Source organism: Sciurus vulgaris (assembly GCF_902686455.1).
Source record: "Sciurus vulgaris genome assembly, chromosome: 15".
Classification (NCBI taxonomy): Eukaryota; Metazoa; Chordata; class Mammalia; order Rodentia; family Sciuridae; genus Sciurus; species Sciurus vulgaris.
The window spans coordinates 24,121,622-24,147,448 of NC_136476.1; the positions used below are offsets into that span (position 1 = coordinate 24,121,622).

At 34.2% G+C, this 25,827-nt stretch overlaps 1 protein-coding gene across 5 annotated transcripts in view; it reads left to right on the forward strand.

The window, feature by feature from the left end:
• Positions 1–25,827, forward strand: part of JAK2 (Janus kinase 2) — a 135,103-nt gene that overhangs the window by 69,315 nt on the left and 39,961 nt on the right. For all 5 annotated transcript variants that reach the window (XM_079113008.1, XM_079113009.1, XM_079113006.1 and 2 more), the window contains exons 5-8: positions 6,538–6,655; positions 14,180–14,325; positions 18,086–18,407; positions 19,197–19,316. In XM_079113008.1, the coding sequence (XP_078969134.1) occupies positions 6,538–6,655; positions 14,180–14,325; positions 18,086–18,407; positions 19,197–19,316 (706 nt within the window). The remainder of the gene's footprint in view (positions 1–6,537; positions 6,656–14,179; positions 14,326–18,085; positions 18,408–19,196; positions 19,317–25,827) is intronic.

Here is a 25,827-nt window from a genome sequence, read left to right on the forward strand (position 1 = left end):
TCTACTGTGTTTCCTATTCCCATCTCCTCTCCCTTCTTTTCATTCCCCTTTGTCTAGTCCAATAAACTTCTACTTTTCCCTCCCTTATTGTAGGTTAGAATCTACATAACAGAGAGAACATTCTGACTTTGTTTTTTTTTTTTGGACTGGCTTATTTCACTTAGCATGATATTCTCCAGCTCTATCCATTTACCAGAAAATGCCATAATTCCATTCTTCTTTATCTAATATCAACTTAGAACATATAAATAACTCATTAGCTTGAACAGTAGTGTTCACCCCGTTAACCAAGATTGTGCCTTCAACCCATTTGAATGTATTTCATCTAATGGTTTAAACATTAATTGGAGTCTATCTTCCTATCTTTGTTTTCCTAGGTCTGATTTATACCTGCCCCTCTTACCTGCTATTCATCTTCTTGCATTATGTGGTACTACTTCAAATATCCACCACCCATCTACTCTTCCTTTCTACCTTGCTATGAATTATTCTTTTCTATCTTTTCTTTCTTCCTTCGCTCTCTCTTTCTCTTTCTCTTTCTCACTTTTGCCCAATCTTTTTTCTCCCCCCTTAACCCTCAAAGTTACAGCAATTTTAGTAGATTAATAACTAATAGTTTTGACCAATTCCAGAACTTTGCTACAAGTATATACCTAGATTTGAGGAATCGTGGAGAACAATAGCAACAAGTTTTTGTTCTCATAAGGTTGAATTGAGGTTTAGCTCTGAAGTGATTATGGTAAATAGGGTTCAATGGCATCTTTCAAAATGGTGCTGAATATCAATAGCTGGATATTCACCAAATGTAAGGTTCTTACAAGAAAGAAGCTCACAAAATAGTCCCTTACTTAAAAGAAGTGATGACTATTCTAATAGGTGTGTAGATATACAAACAATATGAAAAAGCAAGGGAAGCAAGCCATTCCAAATAGCTCATAATGCTTCAACAACTGACTCCATTAACACAAAGGAGATGGGGGGAATGTCAGAAAGAATTTAGAGAGTTCATAGTTAAAATGTTCTTTGAGCTAAAAAAGATGTAAGGAGTGAAATTAGAAAGTACAGGAAGTGAAAGATAACTTCAATAAAGAGATATTCTTAAAAAGAACCAAATGGAAATCCTAGAAATGAAAAACTCAATAAACTAAATTAAAAATCCAGTGCAAAGTATCACTAATAGATTAGACCACTTTGAAGGTAGATTTTTAGACCTTGAAGAAGAAGTATATAATCATGAAAATAAAGTTGACCATAAAGAAAATATGTTAAGAGACTATGACCAGAATATTCAAGAAATCTGGAATAACATCAAGACAATATTTAAGAATTATTGAGGTAGATTTAGATTGAAATACAAGCTAAAGTGATGCATAGTCTTTTCAATGAACTAATCAGAAAAATTTTAAAACCTTAAGAATGAGATTGAAATTCAAATACAAGAGGTATATAGGACTCCAAATATACAAAATCACAATAGATCTACTCCATTATTATATCCACATTATAATTAAAATGCCTAAAATAGAGAATAAGGATAGACTTTTTAAAGCTGCAAGAGAAAAATGACTGGTCACATTTAGAGATAAAACAATCTGGATTTCAACTCATTTCTCAACTGAGACCCTAAGGACCAGGAGGGTTTGGAATAATACGTACCAAGCTCTAAAAGAAAATAGATGCCAACCAAGAATCCTATACCGAGCAAAAGTAAGCTTCAGAATTAGAAATGAAATAAAAACCTCTGTGATAAACAAAGCTAAAATAATTCATAACCAGAAAGCCTTCCCTATAAAAAATACTCAATGAAATATTTTTGAAGAAATGAAAAATAGAAATGAATACCAGCATAGGGGTGAAGTATACTAGAAGAATAGTTATTAGAGAATAAAGTTGGATTCTAACATTAGAAATAAATCAAAATGGCAGAAGATAAAAATCATTTTTTCTATAATAACATTGAATGTGTAAATGGTCTAAACTCTTCAATCCAAAGACATAGGTTGGTAGATTGAATTATAAAACAAGGTCCAACAATAACCTCTCATCAGAAGACTCATCACACCAGGCAAAGACATCCATAGATTGAAGATGAAAGGGTGGGAAAAGACATACCATTCAAACGGTACTCACAAACAAATAGGGATAGCTATCTCATATTGGATAAAGGGGACTTCAAGCCAAAATTAATCAGAAGAGGCAAAGGTCACTTCATACTGCTTAAGGAAATCATACAACTACAAGATCTAATGATTGTAAGTATTTATGCCCCAAATAATGGTGTTTCTATGTATATAAAACAAACTCTTCTCAATATTAAGAATCAAATAGACCACAATCCAATAATATGGGGTGACTTTAACACACCTTTCTTACTACTGGATAGATCATTCCTGTATAAATAGTAAATATTCTACAGAACTAAAATAACACAATTAATAATATGGAACTAAAAGACATCTATAGAATATTTCATCCATTAATGACTAAACCCAGTTTTTTTTTCCTCACTAGCACATGGAACATTTTCTAAACCAGACCATATTTTAGATCACAAAGCAAATCTTAGAATATTAAAAAAAATGGATAATAACTTGTATTCTATTAATCATAATAGAATCAAATTAGAAATTAAGATAGAAAAACAGAAACCAATCTAACACTTGGAGACTAAATAATACACATTTGAATGACAAATGGATAGAAGAAGAAATCAGGGGAGAAATAAAAAAAATTATTAGAAGGAAGTGAATTAACATGAAAATCTGTGGGACAGTATGAAGTCAGTTCAAAGGAAAATTTATAACACTAAGTTCATACATCAAAATAGTAAAATGATACCAAATAAATAATTTAACTTTATATCTCAAAGCCCTAGAAAAAGAATAAACCAATACCAAAATCAGCAGAAGACAGGAAATAATTAGTTAGAACCAAAATCAATGAACTTAAGAATAAAAATGATACAAAAGATCAACAAAACTTAAGATTTTTTTTGAAAAGATAAACAAGATTAATAAATGCTTAGCCAAAATAACCAAAAGAAAAAGAGAAAACACTGAAAAAAAATCTGACATGAAAAGGAAGTATAACCACAGACACTAGTGAAATCCAGAGGGTCATCAGAAACTGTTTTGAAAATTTGTACTCCAGTAAGTTATAAAACCTTGAAGATGTTGATAATTTCCTAGAGACCTATGACTACCCGAATTGAAATAGAAGGATATAGAAAACTTAAACAGATCAATATGAACCAAGAAGTGGGATACTGGGTCAAAAGGTGGGTCCATTCCAAGTTTTCTGAGGATTCTCCACACTGCTTTCCAGAGTGACTGCACCAGTTTGCAACCCTACCAGCAGTGTAAAAGTGTGCCTTTTCCCCCACATACACGCCAACATCCACATCAATATTATTGATGAACATAAGTGCAAAAATTTATAACAACATATAGGCAGACCTTATATAAAAACACATTGAAAAGATAGTGTACCTTTATCAAATGGTTTCATCCTAGAGATGCAAGTTTGACTCAAAATATGGAAATCAATAAATGTAATTCACCACATAAATAGAGTCAAAGTCAAGAATCACATACTTATCTTAGTAGATGCAGAAAAAGCATTTGATACAGTACAACATCCATTCATTTTTAAAACACTAGACTATCTTGGGATAGAAGGAACTTAAAAGTTACATATGACAGACCTAAGGTCAATGTTATATTGAATGAAGAAAAACGAAAGCATTTCCTCTAAAAATAGGAACAAGAGAAGAATGCCCACTTTTACCATTCCTATTCAACATTACCTTAAAACTCTAACCAGAGCAGTTGAGAAGGAAATTCAAGGGATACCATTAGAAAAAGAAGAGCTCAAGTTAGCTCTTTGCTGCTGACATGATCCTATATTTAGAAGATCCAAAAAACCCCACCAGAAGACTTCTAGCGCTCATCAATAAATTCAGAAAAGTAGCAAAATATAAGGTCAACACACATAAATCAATCCTGTTCCTATACTTCAATGATGAATCTACTGAAAAAGAAATTAGGAAAACTATCCCATTAACAATAGACTCAATAAAATAAAATAAAATACTTGGGAAGCAAACTAACAAAAGAGGTAAAGGCCTTTAAAATGAAAACTACAGAACACTAAATAAAGAAATCAAAGAAGACATTGGAAGATAGAAAGACCTCCCATGTTCTTGGACAGGCAGAATTAATATTGTCAAAATCACCATACTACCAAAAATGCCATACATTTTCAGTGCAATCCCCATTAAAATTTCAATGACATTCTTCATAGAACTAGAAAAAGCAGTTAGGAAATTCATTTGGAAAAATAAGAGACCCAGAATAGCCAAATCAATCCTTAATGAGAAATATTAAGCAATACCAGACCTCAACGACTACTACAGAGCTTTCGCAACAAAAACAGCATGATATGAACACCAGAGAAGGCATGAAGACCAATGGAATAGAATAGAAGGTACAGAGACAAAAATCACATAAATATAGTTATCTGATATTATGAAGTCTCCAAAAACATATATGGAGAAAAGATTGCTTCGTCAACAATTGTGCTAGAAAAACTGGAAATCCACATTCAGTGGAATGAAATCTAACCCCTATTTCTTACCTTGTGCTAAAGCCAATTCAAAGTAGAACAAAGACCCAGGAATTAAACCAGAGATCCTGCAGCTGCTAGAGGAACATGTAGGCCCAATGCTCCAACATGTTGGCACATTAACCAACTCCTTTATCAAGACTCCTAGAACATAAGAAATAAAATATCAATGTATGATGTAGCATCAAGTTAAAAACTTAACAGCAAAGGAAACAATAAAGAGTGTGAAGAGAGAGCCTATGGAATGGGAGAGATCCTTGCTACCTGTCCCTCAGATAAGATATTAATATCCAGAATATACAAAGGACTCAAAAAACTTAACACACACAAAAAAACTCAGTCAATAAATGCAAAAGAACTGAACAGACACTTCTCAAAAGAAGAAATACAAATAGTCAACAAATATGAAAAAAATATTCAACATCTCTACCCATAAGGGAAATGCAAATCAAAACTACATTGAGATTTCATCTCACTCTAGTCAGAATGGCAATTATAAAGACTACAAATATCAATAAATGTTGTCAACAATGTATGGAAAAAGGTTCATTCATACATTGTTGGTGGGACTGCAAATTAGTGTGGAAAGCGGTACAGAGATTTCTCAAAAAACTAGGAATGGAACCAACATATGACCCAACAATTCCACTCCTCAGTATATATCCAAAATATTTTAAATCAGCATAGTAAAGTGATGCAGCCACATCCATGTTTATAGCAGCTCAATTCATGACAGCCAAGCTGTGGAACCAGCCTAGGTGCCCTTAAACAGATGAATGGATGAAGAAAATGTGGTATACATACATAGTGGAATAGTACTCAACCATAAAGAAGAATGAAGTTATGACATTTGCTGCTAAATGAATGGAACTGGAGTCTATCATGTAGAGTGAAATAAGTCAGTTCAAAAAAACCAGAGGATGAATGTTTTCTCTGATATGTGGAAGCTAATCTAAAATAAGGGAAGGGGAATAAAAAAAAGAGAAAGGAAAAATAAAAGGTGAAGGAATTTCTTCAAAACAGAAGAAAGATTAGTAGAGTAGATGAAGTGTATTCAGTAGGAGGAAGAAGGGATGGAAAAAAGGAAGAACAATGAATGAATCTGACCAAACTTTTGTATATGCTTGCATGGATGTGGCATGGTGGATCTAGGCATCATAGGTATCCACAGGACACTAATTAAAACAAAACAAAATGAGTAAACATAAATGGATTGAAGAGATATCAGTGAAGTGGAGGGAAGCAGGGGTCAGTGTGGGGGAAAGTACTGGTGTTGAATTGGAGGGGATTGAGTTCTATACCTTTGTGATAATGCAGGGTGTATCCTGTTATTGTATTTAACTAGAAAGAATAAAAAGGAAAGAAAAAGATCCTGCATTTCCCTGTTTATTATAGCACTGTGCATAATATCCAAGATATGGAATCAGCCTGGGTGCCTATGAGCAGATGAATGGATAAAGAAAATGCAGTGTAACCTTGTGTGGTAGCACACACTTGTAATTGTAGCTACTAACAAGGCTCAGGCAGCAGGACTGCAATATTGCTGTCACAATTAAAAAGATACCTATTGTGACATGACAAAAAGTGAGAAATAAATAATAAAAAGATTTACTAGGCATGCAGTAAACAAAAGACACAATAATTATAATATCAGACAAAATAGATTTTAAGATAAAAAGCATTGCTAGAAACAAAAGGAAACATTTTATAAGTATGTGGGCCAATTCATTTAAGAAGACATAACAATTACAGACAAAATTGAATCTAATAGCAGTGCCCCCAAATATATGAATCAGAGGTTTTCAGATAATGAGAGATAACTTTCAGTTTGCTGACAGTGGTCCTTTATATAAAATATGTTTATATTTGATCTCTTTGGAGGCTAATGGACTGTTTTAACTGTTTTTTTTTTAGATTTTACTTTCCTCACTGGTATTGCAGTGGCAGCAACAGAACTTACCGGCATGGGATATCTCGAGGTGCTGAAGCTCCTCTTCTTGATGACTTTGTCATGTCTTACCTTTTTGCTCAGGTATGATTATATTATCTTATTTGTATGTGTAGTAAGTGATAAATATCTTCTCATGTAGTATATCTCTTAATCAGGGCAAACTTCATATGGGAAAACAGTTCTGTGTTGCATGGCAGGTGTAGAGATAGTTTTAACAGTAAGTTTTAATCTCATATTTACAGATAATAGAATTTATTTTAAATGAATTTGTTGAATTGATCTTTTTAAATTTTATTTTATTTTAGGGCTTTAGATCATTTTAAGGATTTCAAAAAGTGTAGACCGATTTTTACTCTGTGATTCATATGGACCTAAGTGACTGACGTACTTGACAGTACAATTTCTTGAGTGTTTTTTTATTGTTCTGGACAATTTTGGACTTAAAAAGTAGATAGTGAAAAGTAAAGAGGGCTGGGTTGTGGCTCAGTGTTAGAGAACTTACCTGGCATGTGTGAGGCCCTGGGTTTCCATCCTCAGCACCACATATAAATAAGTAAATAAAGTGAAGGTCATCGACAACTAAAAAAAAATTTTTTTAGAAAGTAATGAAAGCAACATAAAAAATGATCTATGCTAATTTTTGTAGGTCCTCATAGGAAGGTGACTGGATGTTGATAGTCTGAGAGCTGTGCTCTAGCCATTTGTTCATGTTTTAGTCAGCTGTTTCGCTGCTGTGACTAAATGATCTGACCAGCACAATTATAGAGGAGGAAAGGTTTATTTGAGGGCTCACAGTTTCAGAGGTCTTACTCCATAGATGGCTGGCTCCATTCCTCAGAGCTTGAGGTGAAGCAGAACATCTTGGCAGAAGAGCATGGCAGAGGGAAGCAGCTCACATCATCAGCAAGCAGAGAGAGAGAGAGAGAGAGAGGGAGGGGGGAAGAAAGAGAGAGAGAGAGAGAGAGAGAGAGAGAGAGAGAGAGAGAGAGAGAGAGAGAGACACTCTCCAGATACAAAATATATACCCCATAGCCATGCCTCAATTCCAGTCTGCTCCAGCCACACCCTACCACTTCAGTTACCACTCAGTTAATCACATCAGGGGATTACTTCACTGATTGGGTGAAGGTTCTCACAACCCAATCATTTCTCCTCTGAACCTTCTTGCATTGTCTCACATGTGAACTTTTGGGGGACACCTCACATCCAAACCATAACAATTCATTAATACTGTTATACTGAATTTTTGTATTGTGTTTGAACATTTCATAATGCTTTTCTCTCTTCCACCTTAATTGAAATATTTTATCATTAAATAACTTTTGTTTTCATGTATTGTTGGAGTCTTATGAATAGCAACTAAAGAAAGAAAAGAAAAGGCAGTTAGTGCTCTTGGGTAAAGATATTCATAAGGTATTATTAGATTAAGGAGTTCTAAATAAGATTTGCTAATGTCATAGGAAATAGCCCTACAGATTTTCATGCCCCACATTTCCAAGAAGCCCACTAAACCTTGTTAAGTTTATAAGCAGGGCTGGGGATATAGCTCTGTTGGTAGAGTGTCTGCCTTGCAAGCACAAGGCCCTGGGTTCAATCCCCAGCACCGCAAAAAAAAAAAACAAAAAAAAAGTTTATAAGCAATATTTATCTATTTGGGTGTGAGGTCAACCAATTTGTTTTTGTTATGGTAAAAATACATTCAAAATTGACCATTTTAACCCGTATTAAGTGTATAGTTCATTCACATTAAGTATGTAAGTATATTCACATTATTTTACAAAGATCACCAACCATCCATCTCTAGAACATTTTTGTCTTTCCAAACCAAAGCTTCATACCCATTAAACAGTAACTCTTCATTTCTCCCTTCCCTGGGCATTGTCAAACACCATTCTACTTTCTATCTGTACATATTTGCCTGTTTTAAGTACCTCTTACAAATGGGATTATATTATACTTGTCTTTTTTATGACTGGCTTATTTTACTTAGCATAGTGTTTTTAAGATTCATCCATGTTTGCTCAGCAACCACCTAATTCTGGAGTTGGGGCAAGACTTGAGTGATAAAATACTCAGAGAAAGCAATGTAGAAAGTGTGAAAATTTCCTTCCTTTAATATTATTCCATTGTATGTGTATACTACATTTTATGCATTCATTCATTTGTATTTGAGTACCTGCTTTAATTTTTTGGACATATATACAGAGGTATACTTATTTTACTTAAGATTGGCTTATTTTACTTAGCACAATAGTGTCCACTTCTGTTAATTTATGGCAAATATCATAATTTCGTTCTTCTTTAGGCTGAATAATATTCCATTATGTATGAGTACCATATTTTCTTTATTTATCTGTTGAAGGGCACCTCATTTGGTTCTATAGCTTAGTTATTATAAATTGAGCTTCTATAAACATTTATGTGGCCATGCCACTAATCAGCACTAATATGCTGATTTTAAGTGCTTTGGGTATAGGCCAAGGAGTGGGATAACAGGGTCAAATAGTGGTTCTATTCCAAGTTTTCTAAGGAATCTCCATAGTGCTTTCCAGAGTGGGTGCACTAATTTGCAGTCCCACCTAGCACTGTATGAGTGTACCTATTTCCCTACATTCTTGCCAACATTTATTGCTTCCTGTATTCTATTTTTTTAAGGATTCCATCCAGCCTTTATTTATTTTTACAGTTTATAAGTTTTCTGTTTGTTGTATATGTGTGTGTGTGTGTGTATGACAGAAGGGTGTATTTTGACATATGACACATACGTGGGATGCAACCCATTACAATTTTGATCTCATTCTTCTGTTTGAACATGATGTGGAGTTACACTGGTCATATGTTCATGTGTATTCATATATGAGCATAGGAAAGTTATGTCTGATTCATTCTCCTGTCTTTCCTATTCCCATCTTCCCTCCTTTCTCTTCATTCCCCTTTATCTAATCCAATGAACTTCTAATACTTCCTCTCCCTATCCTCCCTTGTCATGGGTTAGCATCCACATATCAAAGAGAACATTTGACCTTTATATATCCTGGAGATTGATGCTTTGTCTGAGGTGCAGGAAGCAAAGAATTTCTCTCATTCTGGAGACTCTCTGTTCATGTTCTTGATTGTTTTGGTTTTTGGGACTGGTTTATTTCACTTAGCATGATATTCTCCAGTTCCATCCACTTACTCTAAAATGTCCATTTTGTTCTTATTTATGGCTAATATTCCATTGTGTATATATACCACATTTTCTTCATCCATTCATCTGTTAAAGGGTACTTAGGTTGTTCCAAAGGTTAGCTATTATAAATTTAGCTACCATAAACATTGATGTGGCTGCATCACTGTAGTATGCTGATTTTAAGTTCTTTGGGTATAAGCTGAGGAGTGGGATAATGTGGTCAAATGGTGGTTCCATTACAAGTTTCCAGAGCAATCTGTGTACTGCTTTACAGAGTGGTTTCACTACTTTGCAGTCCCACCAGCAATGTATGAGTGAACCTGTTCCCAGACATCCTTGCCAACATTTATTATTATTTGTGTTCTTGATAATTGCCATTCTGACTGGAGTGAGATGGAATCTCAGTATAGTTTTATTTTGCATTGCTGAAATTGTTAGTGATGTTCACATTTTTTGTTCTGTGAAGTGTCTGTTCTGTTCCTTAGCCCATTTATTCATGGTTATTTGTTTCTTTGGTGTTAAGTGTTTTGAGTTTTTTGTATATCCTGGAGATCAATGCTTTGTCTGAGGTGCAGGTAGCAAAGATTTTCTCCCATTCTGTAGGCTCTCTGTTCACATTTTTGATTGTTTTCTTTGCTGTGAAGAAGTTTTTAGTTTGATGCCATACCATTTATTGATTCTTGATTTTACTTCTTGCACTTTAGGAGTCTTGATGAGGAAGTTGGTTCCTGAGCCGACATGATGGAGATTGGTACTACTTCTTTTAGTAGGCATAGGGTCGCTGTTCTAATGCCTAGATTCTTGATCCATTGGAGATCCATGTGGATTTCCAGTTTTCCCAGCATCTATTTGTTGAATATGCTATATTTTCTCCAATGTATGTTTATGATGCCTTTGTCTAGTATGAGATAACTGTATTTATGTGGGTTTGTCTCTGTGTCTGCTATTCTGTACCATTGACTTCATGTCTGTTTTGGTGCCAATATCATGCTGTTTTTGTTACTACAACTCTGTAGTATAATTTAAGGTCTGATATTTTGAGGCCCTGCTTCACTTTTCTTTCTGAGGATTGCTTTCGCTAATCTGGGCCTCTTATTTTTCCAAATGAATTTCATGCCTTTTCTATTTCTGTGAAGAACATCATCAGAATCTTAATAGAAATTGCATTAAATCTATATAGCACTTTTGGTAGTCTGGCCATTTTGACAATACTAATCCTGCCTATCCAAGAACATGGGAGATCTTTAAATATTCTAAGGTCTTTAATTTCTTTCTTTAGTGTTCTGGAGTTTTCATTGAGGAGTTCTTCCACCTTCTTTGTTAGATTGATTCCCAAATATTTTAATTTTTTGAAGCTATTGTGAACAGGATATTTTTCCAAATTTCTCCTTCAGTTGATTCATCACTGATGTATAGGAATGTAATTGATTTATGGGTATTAATTTTATATCTTGCTACTTTTGCTGAATTCATTTATGATATCTGAAAGTTTTCTGGTGGAGTTTTTGGGTCATCTAAATATAGAATCATGTCATTAGAAATAAGGATGGTTTGAGTTCTTTTCCTATTTGTATCCCCTTAATTTCTCTTCTAATTTCTCTGGCTAGAGTTTCTATGACTATGAACAGAAGTGATGAAAGAGGGCATCCCTGTCTTGTTCCAGTTTTTAGAGGGAATGGTTTCAGTTTTTCTCCACTTTGTATGATGTTGGACTTGGTTTAACATATATAGGTTTTACAGTGTTGAGGTGTGTTCATATTACCCCTAGTTTTTCTAGTGTTTTGAAGCTGAATGAATGCTATACTTTGTCAAATGCTTTTTCTGCATTTATTGAGATGATCATATGATTCTTATCTTTAAGTCCATTGATGTGATAAATTACATTTATTGATTTCTGTATGTTGAACCAAAATTACATCCCTGGGATGAACCCTACTTGATTATAGTACACTATCTTTAATATGTTTTTGTATGCAGTTTGTCAGTATTTTGTTAAGAATTTTTACGCCTACTTTCATCAGGAATATTGGTCAGAAATTTTCTTTCTTTGATGTGTCTTTTTCTGGTTTTGATATCTGGGTGATACTAGCTTAATAGAATGAGTTTGAAAGTTTTCCCTTTTTCATTTCATGGAATAACTTAAGGAGTTTTAGTGTTAGTTCTTCTTTGAAGGTCTTGTAGAACTCAGCTGGGAATCCATCTGGCTTTTCTTTGTTGGTAGGCTTTTGAAAATGGCATCTTCAATTACATTTCTTGAAATCTCCTGTGTCCTCCTGATTCTATTTGGGTAGGTCATATGTTTCTAGAAATTAGTTGATGTCTTCAAGAATTTCTATTTTATTAGAGTATAAATTTTCAAAATGGCTTGAGTGTTTGTTATCTTTCAGCAGTGTTTGTCATATTTCCTTTTTCATCACAAATTTTAGTATTTTTTAATTTTTTCTCTCTTCTTCTTTGTTAGCTTGTCTAAGGATTTGTCAATTTTATTTACTTTTTCCAAGAACCAATTTTTTGTTTCATTGATTTTTTTGAAATATTTTTTTGTTTCAGTTTCATTGATTTCAGCTCTGATTTTAATTATTTCCTGTCTTCTGATTTTAGTGTTGATTTCTTCTTCTTTTTCTAGGGCTTTGAGATGTGATATTAGGCTATTTATTTGTTGACTTTCTATTCTTTTAATGAATGGGCTCAATGCAATGAATTTTCTCTTAGCACTGCCTTCATAGTGTCCCAGAGATTTTGATATGTTGCATTGCAATTCACATTTACTGCTAAATATGTTTTATTTCATCCCTGATTTCTTCTGCTATCCATTTGTTGTTCAGTAGCGTATTATTGAACTCCAGGTGTTAGAGTAGCTTCTGTTTTTTATTCTGTTGATTTCTAATTTTATTCCATTATGATCTGATAGAATGCAAGGTATTATCTCTATTTTTTGGTATTTGCTAAGAGTAGCTTTGTAGTCTAAGCTATTGTCTATTTTAGAGAAAAATCTGTGTGCTGCTGAGAAGAGAGCATATTCATTCATTGATATATTCTGTATATGTCTGTTATGTCTAAATTATTAATTGTACTTTTTAGTTCTGTAGCTTCTTTATTTAGTTTTTGTTTGGAGGATCTCTCCAGTGATGAGATGCAGAAGAGTATCTTCTGTTTTCTGTATCATATACTTATTACCTTCTATATAAGCCATACAGCAGCCTTAGTGCCTCTTGAGCACATTTAATTTTCTTTAAGCACGTTTGTGATTGCTACTGTTGTAGCATTGAAAGAGATAACGTGAAGCTGATACTTTAAAAAATCTGAATCTTTATTGTTTGTAGAATCAAGTCATTCAAGATTACTAACACTCTGCCCCCAACCTAACTACTTTGCATCTCTGTACATGTCTTGTACTTTGTTTTTGTCATTCTTTCTATTTCCTTACTGCTTTTTTGTCCATGAAAATTTCTTCATCTTCAAAATTTACAAGATTGTTTCAAATAGTCTATGAAACCTTCTCTGTTTACCCCAAGTGGATACAATTTCACATTTCTCAAATATCCTAAATCAGCAATTGTGTGGCACGTCTTAAGTATCGGTCATTAAAATTGTTTGTTTTCATGTGTAGCTTCTAAACTAGATTTTAGTCCTTTTGATGGCTAAGACTGTATAATGTATTTCTTTGTTTGAACACAATCTCTATTTTAATGTTTTTAGCAAAAGCGAAATTCAGGACATAATTGGTTACTATTTTAATTTAGGTAATTTTTATGTAGGAGATACAATTTGAAAATACATACAGTGAAACTGGTTGATAGCATGTGTGTTCTATAGCTGCACACCCAATTTAAATCGGTTTCCATTTGCAAATTATTTTTACTAAAATTTTATGGCAAAATGAAAATCAAGGAAGGAGTTGACCTATGCCTTTTTTTTATTGAAAATTAATTTTAATATAGGATCATTACAGAAAAAAATCATGTTTGCATTTATTTTGTTAAATGAAACTGTATGGTCCGCAGTGTATTAGTATGGACCCATTTCAATAAAGTTAGGTAGAATTCTAATGTTTTCTGATTCACAAGATAATTTAGTGCTTTCATAGAAATGAATTAGGAAAACGAGACATTTCCTATGGTGAACATTTCTTTGCATAGTTTTAAAATAAATAGTTCTATTCCAGTGAAGACAACAATAGGCTTTCATTGCCTAACCATCTTTGAATAGGACCATTTTGGACAAATTATTTCATAATTACCACTGAATTCTAGCATGGCTCTGAGAAGATAGGATTGCATTAATCCATGGGCTATAATTTATATTTCTAGTGCTGTTTTTTGACCTATGCCTTTTAAGTACATATGTTCTGGAAATTATGTTGTAGGTTAAAATACCATAGTAGATTAAAATTTACGCTGCAATATTTCCTTAGATATTTTTGTTCCTTTTAGTGGCGGCATGATTTTGTGCATGGATGGATAAAAGTGCCTGTGACTCACGAAACTCAGGAAGAATGTCTTGGGATGGCAGTGTTAGATATGATGAGAATAGCCAAAGAAAACGATCAAACTCCACTGGCCATTTATAACTCTATCAGGTAATTTCTTTCTGCATGTGCATATGCATAAATGTGAACAACTAGAGATTTTATATAATTTACTTGTATTTTCTGTGTTTGTCCCCACCTTTTGATTTTATAATTTAAAAAATCACATGGGTAACTATTTTTCTTGTATGTGACACATTGTGAGATGAAATTATTGAAAAAATTGTAGTGATACAGAAAGTATGATAGGTGATCAGTATCAATTTATTGTTTGATTCATTTATTCTTAAAAGGGTGGGTTCATTCATTTATTCTTAAAAAGTTGAGATCAATGGAAAGAACACCTGGAGGGATAATTTTTGGTAGAGATCCTCAAATTTTTGGTATAAATTATCCAAATCAGTTTTTCTCAAATTGTGGTCTGTATTTTACTTGCATTAGAATCACCCGAATTGCCTGTTAAAATTGAAGATTCCTCCCTAAGCAATAGAAAGACCCTGTCTAAATAAAATATTTTTTAAAAAGGGCTGGGAATGTGGCTCAGTGGTTAAGCACCCCTGGGTTCAAGCCCCTCTGACCCCACCCCCAAAGAAAAATGCAAAGCCCACAAATATGAAATTTTACAAGTGCTTCAGGGATTTTTTTTTATACAAGTTATCCAAACTCAGCATTCCCCAAATTATTATTCTGCATAGTGGATTTTGACAATCATGACATTTTTAAATTACAGTTCTTGGAAACACTACTTCTACAGTCCAGGTTTAATGTCTGCAAAATTTCTACTTTTTAAAGATGTTTTATATAACTGGGCATGATTGTGCATGCCTACAATCCCAGTAACTGGGGAAGCTGAGGTAGGAGGATGGCAAGTTTGAGGCCTACCTGGAAAACTTAGTGAGACCTTGTCTTAAAACTCAAAATCAAAAATAAAAAGAACTAGGGGTTGGGGATGTAGTTCAGTGATAGAGCACCCCTGGGTCCAATCTCTGGTCACACACACACACACACACACACACACACACACACACACATATGTTCTACATAAGAATACTTTGATTTTCCTTAAGTTTGAAGACTATTTTATATAGTACATACTTACAAGTTTGAAAGTCAGCGTGGTTGACTTTCTTTCTTTTTTGACAGTATTTTCTCCCTAAGTTTCTCAAAATAGTTCCATATCCAGTTTTTAGAAAATAAGTTTCTATGTTTCTCTCTTTGGTTTTAAGTATTTTTGTTTTGCTGTCAGATGTCTGTTAGGCCTTAACTGAAATGGAGTAGATATGATTTTTTGAACTCACTCAGGAATCTAGAAGACTAGGTTCAAAGGAACACCAAAAACATCTCTCTATTTTACTAATTCCTTGATCTTTATTAAGGTGTAAACAGATACTTCTTGGATATTAGTTTATTCATTCATTCATTCATTCATTTATTCATTAATTCAAACAACTATTTATTGAATACTTGGTATATACTAGGTCATAGTAGAACAGAATTAGAGGAAGAGTATCTTAAAAGTTGTTGATGAAAATTGAAGGAAACACAATTGAAGAATAGAAGCTTTGAGTCACTAAAGATGAATGTTGTAAATATGAAGCCATCTTTAGGCTTCTGCTGTGGTGGGATAATTCTGCATTCGAGACTAGATCATATCCAAATTTAAATAGAATCTTTTCATGAGGTTGTGGTTTGTTTGAAGTTAGGAATCATATATCATCTATTATTCTTGTTTATTAATTGTATTTCTCTGATTCTCTTAACCCATACTCTGAACCAATATATAAACATATCTGCAAAATTCTGCATCATTCTTTTTGCTTTACTTTTTAAATTACATAAATATTACACATTCCTTATAAAATTCGATGGTACTTTAAAATTAACAACTTATTTAAATATAATTTACATATCATGAAGTTCACCTATTTAAAGTAGATGATTAAATACTCTTTTTGGTGTGTTCAAAGGGTTGGAAAAAATAATAACAATGTAATTTTAGAACATTTTTATCCTTCCTAAAAGAAACCCCATATTCGTTAGCATTCAACCCTAATCCTCTTTCCCATCAGTCTCTGGCAATCACTTATCTATTTTTTGTCTCAATGGATTGCCTATTCTGGACATTTCATGTGATTGGAATCATACACTATGTGGTGTCATTTTCTGTCTGACTTCTTTTACTTAGCATAATGTTTTTAAGGTTATCCATGTTGTAGTATACATCAGTATTTCATTCCTTTTTAGTTTTATTATTCCATTGTATGAACATATCACATTTTGTTTACCTGTTCATCACTAGATGAAAATTTGACTTCTTTCTACTTCTTGGCTGCTGTGAATAATGCTGATATGAACAGTTCCGTATGAGTTATTTTGTAGATGTATATATTTATTTCTCCTATGTATATGCTTAGAGTTCCTATTTCATATGCTAACTAGATTTAATTTTTTGACAAACTACCAGGTTTTCTAAAGCAGCTATATCATATCAGATTCACTAGCAGTACATGAGAATTCCTACTTTTTCAGCACTTGTGTCTTTTTTATTTTACCCATCTTACCAAGTAGAAATGTTGCCTGGTTCTGGTTTTGATTTTCATTTCCCTGATGACTACTGATGTTTAGCATCTTTTCATGTGCTGATTGGCCATGTGTATGTCTCCTTTGGAAAAATGTCTATTGAAATTCTTTGCTCATTTTAAAATTGAGTTGTCTTTTTATTATTGAGGTGTAAGTGTTCTTTTTATATTTGGGTTACAAGTCTCCAAATACAAGTTATCATATAATATTTGCAACTAATTTATCTCATTCTGTGCATTATTTCTTTTTAACTTTCTTGAAGGTATCATTTGTAGAACAAAAGTTTTAGTTTTGAAATACTCTTTCTTATTTTTCTTTTATCTACTGTGCCATGGCATTTTAAGAGTGAATAAATAATTTATGCCTGCCCTATGGCAAAACATGCCTTCCTAATATAGTTTAACACATATTTAATTCATTGATGTTTTCTGAATTACTATTTGATGGTAATTTCTGAAAAATAATCAAGGAACTAATTACTGTTAAGTTACTTAGAATTGATGGGAGAACAGACGAGAAATTATTGCATGCAGAATGAAATAAGGTGCTCGTTTCTGGAAATAGTAGGATATGGATGAATAGTCTAACTAAATACATGTTCTTTTCTTGATTTTAAAAAATACATGTAAGAGGTTACTCTGTATGTCTGTGTACATTAGAAGCAGAGAAATTAATCAATTCCCTTTTTTATGCTATTGTACATAGAGATAAAAGCACAAAATGTAAGAATGTTTCTAGATAGAATTATTTTGACCAGAGGAATTATTAGGATTTAGTTAAGTTGACCTAACCAAAATACAAAAAAGTATGTTTGCATAATGAACAACAAACAACACCAACAAAAGCAACAATTTCCAAAATTCAGATAAAATCTGGATAAAATTCAAATATAAATTTCCACATTATAAGAAATCGTGGCAGCACAGTACAATTAATGCCAAAAAAAACTTATAAATCACCATCCCAGGGTTATAAGATAATTAGAGAAGATTATTATTATTATTATTATTATGAGCTTTATGGTAACTCAGAGTGTGTGTATCATTAATTGAAACATTGAGCTTTTCTCCTCTGTGGATGGTTGTATCAACTTATTCTATTTGACTACCATGTTGTAGCACCTACCTATCATGGAAAAAGATAGGAACTTGTTTTTCACTTTTGTATTAGGTTTATTTTCCAATTTTTGTTTTCTTTGTTTTCCTTTTCTGTGTATTCTCTTTATTCCTAGCTATAAGACATTCTTACCAAAATGTGTTCGAGCAAAGATTCAAGACTATCATATTTTGACAAGAAAGCGAATAAGGTACAGATTTCGCAGATTTATTCAGCAGTTCAGTCAATGCAAAGCCACTGCCAGAAACTTGAAACTTAAGTATCTTATAAATCTGGAAACTCTTCAGTCTGCCTTCTACACAGAGCAATTTGAAGTAAAAGAACCTGGAAGAGGTCCTTCAGGTGAGGAGATTTTTGCAACCATTATAATAACTGGAAACGGTGGAATTCAGTGGTCAAGAGGGAAACATAAAGAAAGTGAGACACTGACAGAACAGGTAATCCTTAATGATATGTTTTCATTCTTTGTTTTAAAACTTAAGTAGAATGGCAATATAAACAAAGTAATTTTAGTTATTTCAAACCTGGTCTTGCACTTCTGTTGTTAGAAGTGGGAGTTTCTTGTAGCATGTGACGCTATCAAGGTTTTATCTGTAGTTCTTCCCCCATTGTTCTTAAATGGATTTTTATTTAATCTTTTAAGACTAAATAATTACAAATGACTTTCTTATAGTTTCAGAAAAGGGTTTAATTCTGTAAGTAATTTTTAAGGTCTTGCTTCCTTTTTACATTTATTATTATAATAAGGAACAATCATAAAAACAAATGGAAAATATTCATTTACATTAATTTTTATTATAATGTATACCTGTTAAGTAATTAATTTACTTTTTAAGGTTTGCATTGCAAGTTTTAAATTTGTTCATATCATTATTGTTCTTAGATTGTTTTAGAGATTTAAGATGATTTTATTTTTACTTTTAATTTTTTTTGGCAGTTAGATTTTCAGTTTTCTGGCAGTGGTTCTTATTAATGTTAATTGGGTTAAAGAGTACTATAACACACTATAGATTCCTTGCATCCTTTAATGTTCTTAATTATAAGTCAAAGCAAGATATACTGTCTTGGGATTAGATTTTGGGGGGAAGGAATCACATAATGCTTATTTGTTGTTATCTATAAAATTTTTTATTTCTTAAAGAATTTTGTACCAGTGTTGTCTCCTTTATAAGTCTTGTTTAAAAATGGTTCCATAACTTTTAAATATTAAATGCTTTTAATTACAGAATTTACAATTATATTGTGATTTTCCGGAAGTTATTGATGTCAGTATTAAGCAAGCAAATCAGGAATGCTCAAATGAAAGTAGAATTGTAACTATCCATAAACAAGATGGTAAAAATTTGGTAAGTTTGTTTTATGACTAAATAGTGGTTACATTTAACATTTATCAGAAATAAATATTTCAGAATACCAAAGTTACTCTTTTGATAATAGTTATTAATATAGCTCTAAAGATAATTGTCAGTTCAGTGAACTTTTTTTTTGCACCTTTTTTTTAAATATTTTTTTATTAGTTGTAGATGACACAATATCTTTATTTTATTCATTTGTTTTTATGTGGTGCAGAGGATGGAACCTGGTGCCTCACATGCTGGACCAGCACTCTACCACAGGGCTACAATCCCAGCCCCTGCACCTTGCTTTTTACCAAAAACTGTTTCCATAGTTTTTTTTTTTTTTTTAATATGTTACTATGTTTTTCATTCATTTTTTTATTTTTATTTTTTATTTTATTTTTTTTAGTATAGAAATAAACTTTATTTTTTTTTTACTGTAAACAAATGGAATACATGTTGTTTCTCTGTTTGTACATGGTGTAAAGGCATACCATTTGTGTAATCATAAATTTACATAGAACAATGTTGTTTCATTCATTCTGTTATTTTTTCCCTTCCCCCCACCGCTCCCACCCCTCTTTTCCCTCTATACAGTGCTTCCTCCCTAACCCTAACTCTAACCCTAACACTAACCCTTCCCTCCTCCCCCCATTATGTGTCATCCTCCACTTATTAACGATATCATTCGTCCTTTGGCTTTTTGAGATTGGCTTATCTCACTTACCATGATATTCTCCAATTTCATCCATTTGCCTGCAAATGCCATAATTTTATCATTCTTTATGGCTGAGTAATATTCCATTGTATATATATATATACCACAGCTTCTTTATCCACTCATCAATTGAAGGGCATCTAGGTTGGTTCCACAGTCTGGCTATTGTGAATTGAGCAGCTATGAACATTGATGTGGCTGTGTCTCTGTAGTATGCTGATTTTAAGTCCTTTGGGTATAGGCCAAGGAGTGGGATAGCTGGGTCAAATGGCGGGTCCATTCCAAGTTTTCTAAGGAATCTCCACACTGCTTTCCAGAGTGGCTGCACTCATTTGCAGCCCCACCAGCAATGTATGAGTGTACCTTTCTCCCCACATCCTCGCCAACACCTGTTGTTGCTCGTATTCTTGATAATCGCCATTCTAATTGGGGTGAGATGGAATCTTAGGGTAGTTTTGATTTGCATTTCTCTTATTACTAGAGATGTTGAACATTTTTCCATATGTCTGTTGATTGCTTGTAGATCTTCTTCTGTGAAGTGTCTATTCATTTCCTTAGCCCATTTGTCGACTGGATTATTTGAATTCTTGGAGTAGAGTTTTTTGAGTTCTTTATAGATTCTGGAGATTAGTGCTCTATCTGAAGTATGATTGGCAAAAGTATTCTCCCACTCTGTAGGCTCTTTCTTCGCATTGCTGATAGTTTCCTTTGCTGAGAGAAAGCTTTTTAGTTTGAATCTATCCCAGTTATTGATTCTTGCTTTTATTTCTTGTGCTATGGGAGTCGTGTTAAGGAAGTCTGGTCCTAAGCCGACATGTTGAAGATCTGGACCTACTTTTTCTTCTATAAGATGCAGGGTCTCTGGTCTGATTCCGAGGTCCTTAATCCATTTTGAGTTTAGTTTCGTGCATGGTGAGAGATACGGGTTTAGTTTCATTCTGTTGCATATGGATTTCCAATTCTCCCAGCACCATTTGTTGAAGAGGCTATCTTTTCTCCATTGCATATTTTTGGCACCTTTGTCTAGTATGAGAAAATTGTATTTATTTGGGTTTGTGTCCGTGTCCTCTATTCTGTACCATTGATCTACCTTTCTATTTTGGTACCAATACCATGCCGTTTTTGTTACTATTGCTTTGTAGTAGAGTTGAAGATCTGGTATTGCAATACCCCCTGTTTCACTCTTCCTGCTAAGGATTGCTTTAGCTATTCTGGGTTTCTTATTCTTCCAGATGAATTTCATGATTGCTTGCTCTATTTCTGTGAGATATGTCATTGGGATTTTAATTGGAATTGCATTGAATCTGTATAGTACTTTTGGTAGTATGGCCATTTTGACAATATTAATTCTTCCTATCCAAGAACATGGAAGATCTTTCCATCTTCTAAGGTGTTCTTTAATTTCTTTCTTTAGTGTTGTATAGTTCTCATTGTAGAGGTCTTTCACCTCTTTTGTGAGATTGATTCCCAAGTATTTTATTTTTTTTGAGGCTACTGTGAATGGGGTAGTTTTCCTAATTTCTCTTTCTGAAGATTCATCACTTATGTATAAAAATGTGTTGGATTTATGGGCATTGATCTTGTAACCTGCTACTTTACTGAATTCATTTATGAGTTCTAAGAGTTTTCTGGTGGAATTTCCAGGTTCCTCTAAATATATAATCATGTCATCAGCGAACAGGGATCGTTTGAGTTCTTCTTTTCCAATTCGTATCCCTTTAATTTCTTTGGCTTGTCTAATTGCTCTGGCCAGAGTCTCAAGAACGATGTTGAATAGAAGTGGTGAAAGAGGGCATCCCTGCCTTGTTCCAGTTTTTAGGGGGAATGCTTTCAGTTTTTCACCATTTAGAATGATATTAGCCATGGGCTTAGCATAAATGGCCTTTACAATGTTAAGGAATGTTCCCACTATCCCTATTTTTTCTAGTGTTTTGAGCATGAAGGGGTGCTGTATTTTATCAAATGCTTTTTCTGCATCTATTGAAATAATCATGTGATTCTTGACATTAAGTCTATTGATATGGTGAATTACGTTTATTGATTTCCTGATGTTGAACCAACCTTGCATCCCTGGGATGAAACCCACTTGATCATGGTGCACTATCTTTTTAATATATTTTTGTATGCGATTTGCTAAAATTTTGTTGAGAATTTTTGCGTCAATGTTCATTAAGGATATTGGTCTGATATTTTCTTTCCTTGATGAGTCTCTGTCTGGTTTAGGTATCAGTGTGATATTGACTTCATAGAATGAGTTTGGGAGGGTTCCCTCCTCTTCTATTTTATGGAATACTTTGAAAAGTATTGGAATGAGCTCTTCTTTAAAGGTTTTGTAGAACTTGGCTGAGAACCCATCTGGTCCTGGACTTTTCTTTGTTGGTAGGCTTTTGATGACTTCTTCTATTTCAGTACTTGAAATTGGTCTATTTAAATTGTGTATGTCCTCCTCGTTCAGTTTAGGCAATTCATATGTCTCTAGAAACCTGTTGATGTCTTCGAAATTTTCTATTTTGTTGGAGTATAGATTTTCAAAATAGCTTCTAATTATGTTTTGTATTTCAATCGTGCCTGTTGTGATATTTCCTTGTTCATTCCGAATTTTAGTGATTTGGGTTTTCTCTCGTCTTCTCTTTGTTAGTGTGGCTAAAGGTTTATCAATTTTGTTCATTTTTTCGAAGAACCAGCTATTTATTTTGTCAATTTTTTGTATTGTTTCTTTTGTTTCAATTTCATTGATTTCAGCTCTGAGTTTAAGTATTTCCTGTCTTCTACTACTTTTGGTGCTGTTCTGTTCTTTTTCTAGGGCTTTGAGCTGTAGTGTTAGGTCGTTTATTTGTCGAGTTTTACTTCTTTTATTAAATGCGCTCCATGAAATAAATTTCCCTCTAAGTACTGCTTTCATAGTGTCCCAGAGATTTTGATATGATGTTTCTTTGTTCTCATTTACCTCTAAGAATTTTTTAATTTCCTTCCTAATATCTTCGGTTATCCATTCATCATATAATAGCATATTGTTTAATCTCCAGATGTTGGAATAGTTTCTGTGTTTTACTCTTTCATTTATTTCTAACTTCAATCCATTATGATCTGATAGAATACATGGTAGTGTCTCTATCTTCTTGTATTTGCTAACATTACCTTTGTGGCATAATATATGGTCTATTTTAGAGAAGGATCCATGTGCTGCTGAGAAGAAAGTGTATTCGCTCTTGGTTGGATGGTATATTCTATGAATGTCCGTTAACTCTAAATTATTGATTGTGTTATTGAGATCTATGGTTTCTTTGTTCAATTTTTGTCTGGAAGATCTGTCCAGTGGTGAGAGAGGCGTGTTAAAATCACCTAGTATTATTGTGTTATGGTCTATTTGGTTTCAGAAATTGAGAAGGATTTGTTTGACATAGATGGATGAGCCACTGTTTGGGGCATAGATGTTTATGATTGTTATATCTTGCTGATTTATGCTTCCCTTAAGCAGTATGAAATGACCTTCCTTATCCCTTCTGACTAACTTTGGCTTAAAGTCCACATTATCTGAAATGAGGTGGATACTCCAGCTTTTTTGCTGAGTCCATGTGCATGGTATGTTTTTCCCCATCCTTTCACCTTTAGTCTATGGGTATCTTTTTCTATGAGGTGAGTCTCTTGTAGGCAATATATTGTTGGATCTTTCTTTTTAATCCAATCTGCCAGTCTATGTCTTTTGATTGATGAATTCAGGCCATTAACATTCAGGGTTATTATTGAGATATGATTTGGTTTCCCGGTCATTTGGTTCATTTTTAAAATTTTATTTATTTATTTGTTTGACACAACTTGTTTCCTCCTTTATTTGACAATTCCTTTAGGATAATTCCTCCCTTTGCTGATTTGCTTCTTTGTTTTTCATCTCTTCGTCATGGAATATTTTGCTGAGAATGTTCTGTAATGCTGGCTTTCTTTTTGTAAATTCTTTTAGCTTTTGTTTATCATGGAAGGATTTTATTTCATCGGCAAATTTGAAGGTAAGTTTTGCTGGGTAAAAGATTCTTGGTTGGCATCCATTTTCTTTCAAGGCTTGAAAAATGTTGTTCCAGGCCCTTGTAGCTTTTAGGGTCTGGATTGAAAAATCTGCTGATATCCGTATTGGTTCCCCTCAATGTAATTTGGTTCTTTTCTCTCACAGCCTTTAAAATTCTGTCTTTATTTTGTATGTTAGGCATTTTCATTATAATGTGCCTTGGTGTGGGTCTGTTGTAATTTTGTGTATTTGGAGTCCTATAAGCCTCTTGAACTTGGTTTTCCATTTCATTCTTCAGATTTGGGAAATTTTCTGATATTATTTCATTGAATAAATTATTCATTCCTTTGGTTTGTTTCTCTAGGCCTTCCTCAGTCCCAATAATTCTTAAATTTGGCCTTTTCATGATATCCCATAGTTCTTGTAGATTCTGTTCATGATTTCTTACCATCTTCTCTGTTTGTTCAACTTTGTTTTCAAGGTTAAATATTTTGTCTTCAATGTCTGAGGTTCTGTCTTCCAGGTGTTCTATCCTACTGGATATGCTTTCTATGGATTTCTTCATTTGGTTTATTGTTTCCTTCATGTCAAGGATTTCCATTTGGTTTTTTTTTTTCAATATCTCTAACTCTTTATTGAAATGATCTTTTGCTTCCTGTATTTGCTCTTATAACTGTCGATTAGTGCAATCATTCAATGCTTGCATTTGCTCTTTCATCTCATCATTTGCTTCCCTGATCATTTTAATTATGTACATTCTGAACTCCTTTTCTGTCATTTCTTCTGCCATGCTGTCTTTGGGTTTTATTGATGTAACATCTAGATTTGTTTGCAGCATTTTCTTTCCTTGTTTTCTCATATTGTGCGGGTATCAGTGGTCTGCTGAGATATTGCAGATTTCCTCTATTGACTTACAATGTCCCTGAAGATTTCTATATATATCCCCTCTTGGCCTTCAGTAGGCTGAAGTCTTGGAGGAAGTTGATAATGCGGTGCTCCACAGGAAGCCGCCACTCTAGGAGTGGTGGCCTTCAGGTGGGGTATATTCCCTGCTCTTGGGCAGAGGTGCCTCCACTTGTTGACCAATGGTCATCCAAAGGGGAACTAGGCTGCGGGCTGAGGCAAGGCTTGTTTGAGCCTGTGTCTCTGGTTTTACCATCCTTGTGGGGAAACCTCACCCAGCAGGGAAGACTCACCCCGTGGGGAAGTCTCGCTGGTCAGTTCCCTCCTAGAGGATCCCCTCAATTTACAGCTACCGCCTGGGCTGGGCTGCCTTCCTCTGCAAAGTTCCCAGGGGCCTGGCCTTACCTCCAGGCCTGGGAGCCTCACCCTTCGCAGCTGAATCTCCTTAGGCTGCCCCTCCTCTGAGAATCTGCCTGCAGTCCTGGAATTTCGCTCCGCCCCTAAGCGTGTCTCTGTGCGGCTCTTCCACCAAGAAGCCTCCTAGATCCTGGGACCCTGCTCTGCACCTAATTGCCTGGCTATGTGTCCCCTCCTCTGAGCAGCCACCTGGGGCCCCATATAATCGCTCTGAGTCCCAGAGTCCCGCCACACGCCTCTTCCTCCAGACAGCCGCCCAGTATTCCGGTGCGGTCACTGGGAGTCCAAGAAACTCACTGCGTGCCTCCTCCTCCCACCAACCACCCGTAGCCCTGGGCAATCAATCACTCTGAGTCGAAGTGGCCCTCCCCGTTCCTCCTCCACCTCCAGGTAACCCCCCGGGTGTTCAGGAGCGGTTGCTCTGAGTGGCTCTGAATCCACGTGACCTGCTGCACGCGTCCTCTGGGCAACCGCCTGGAGCT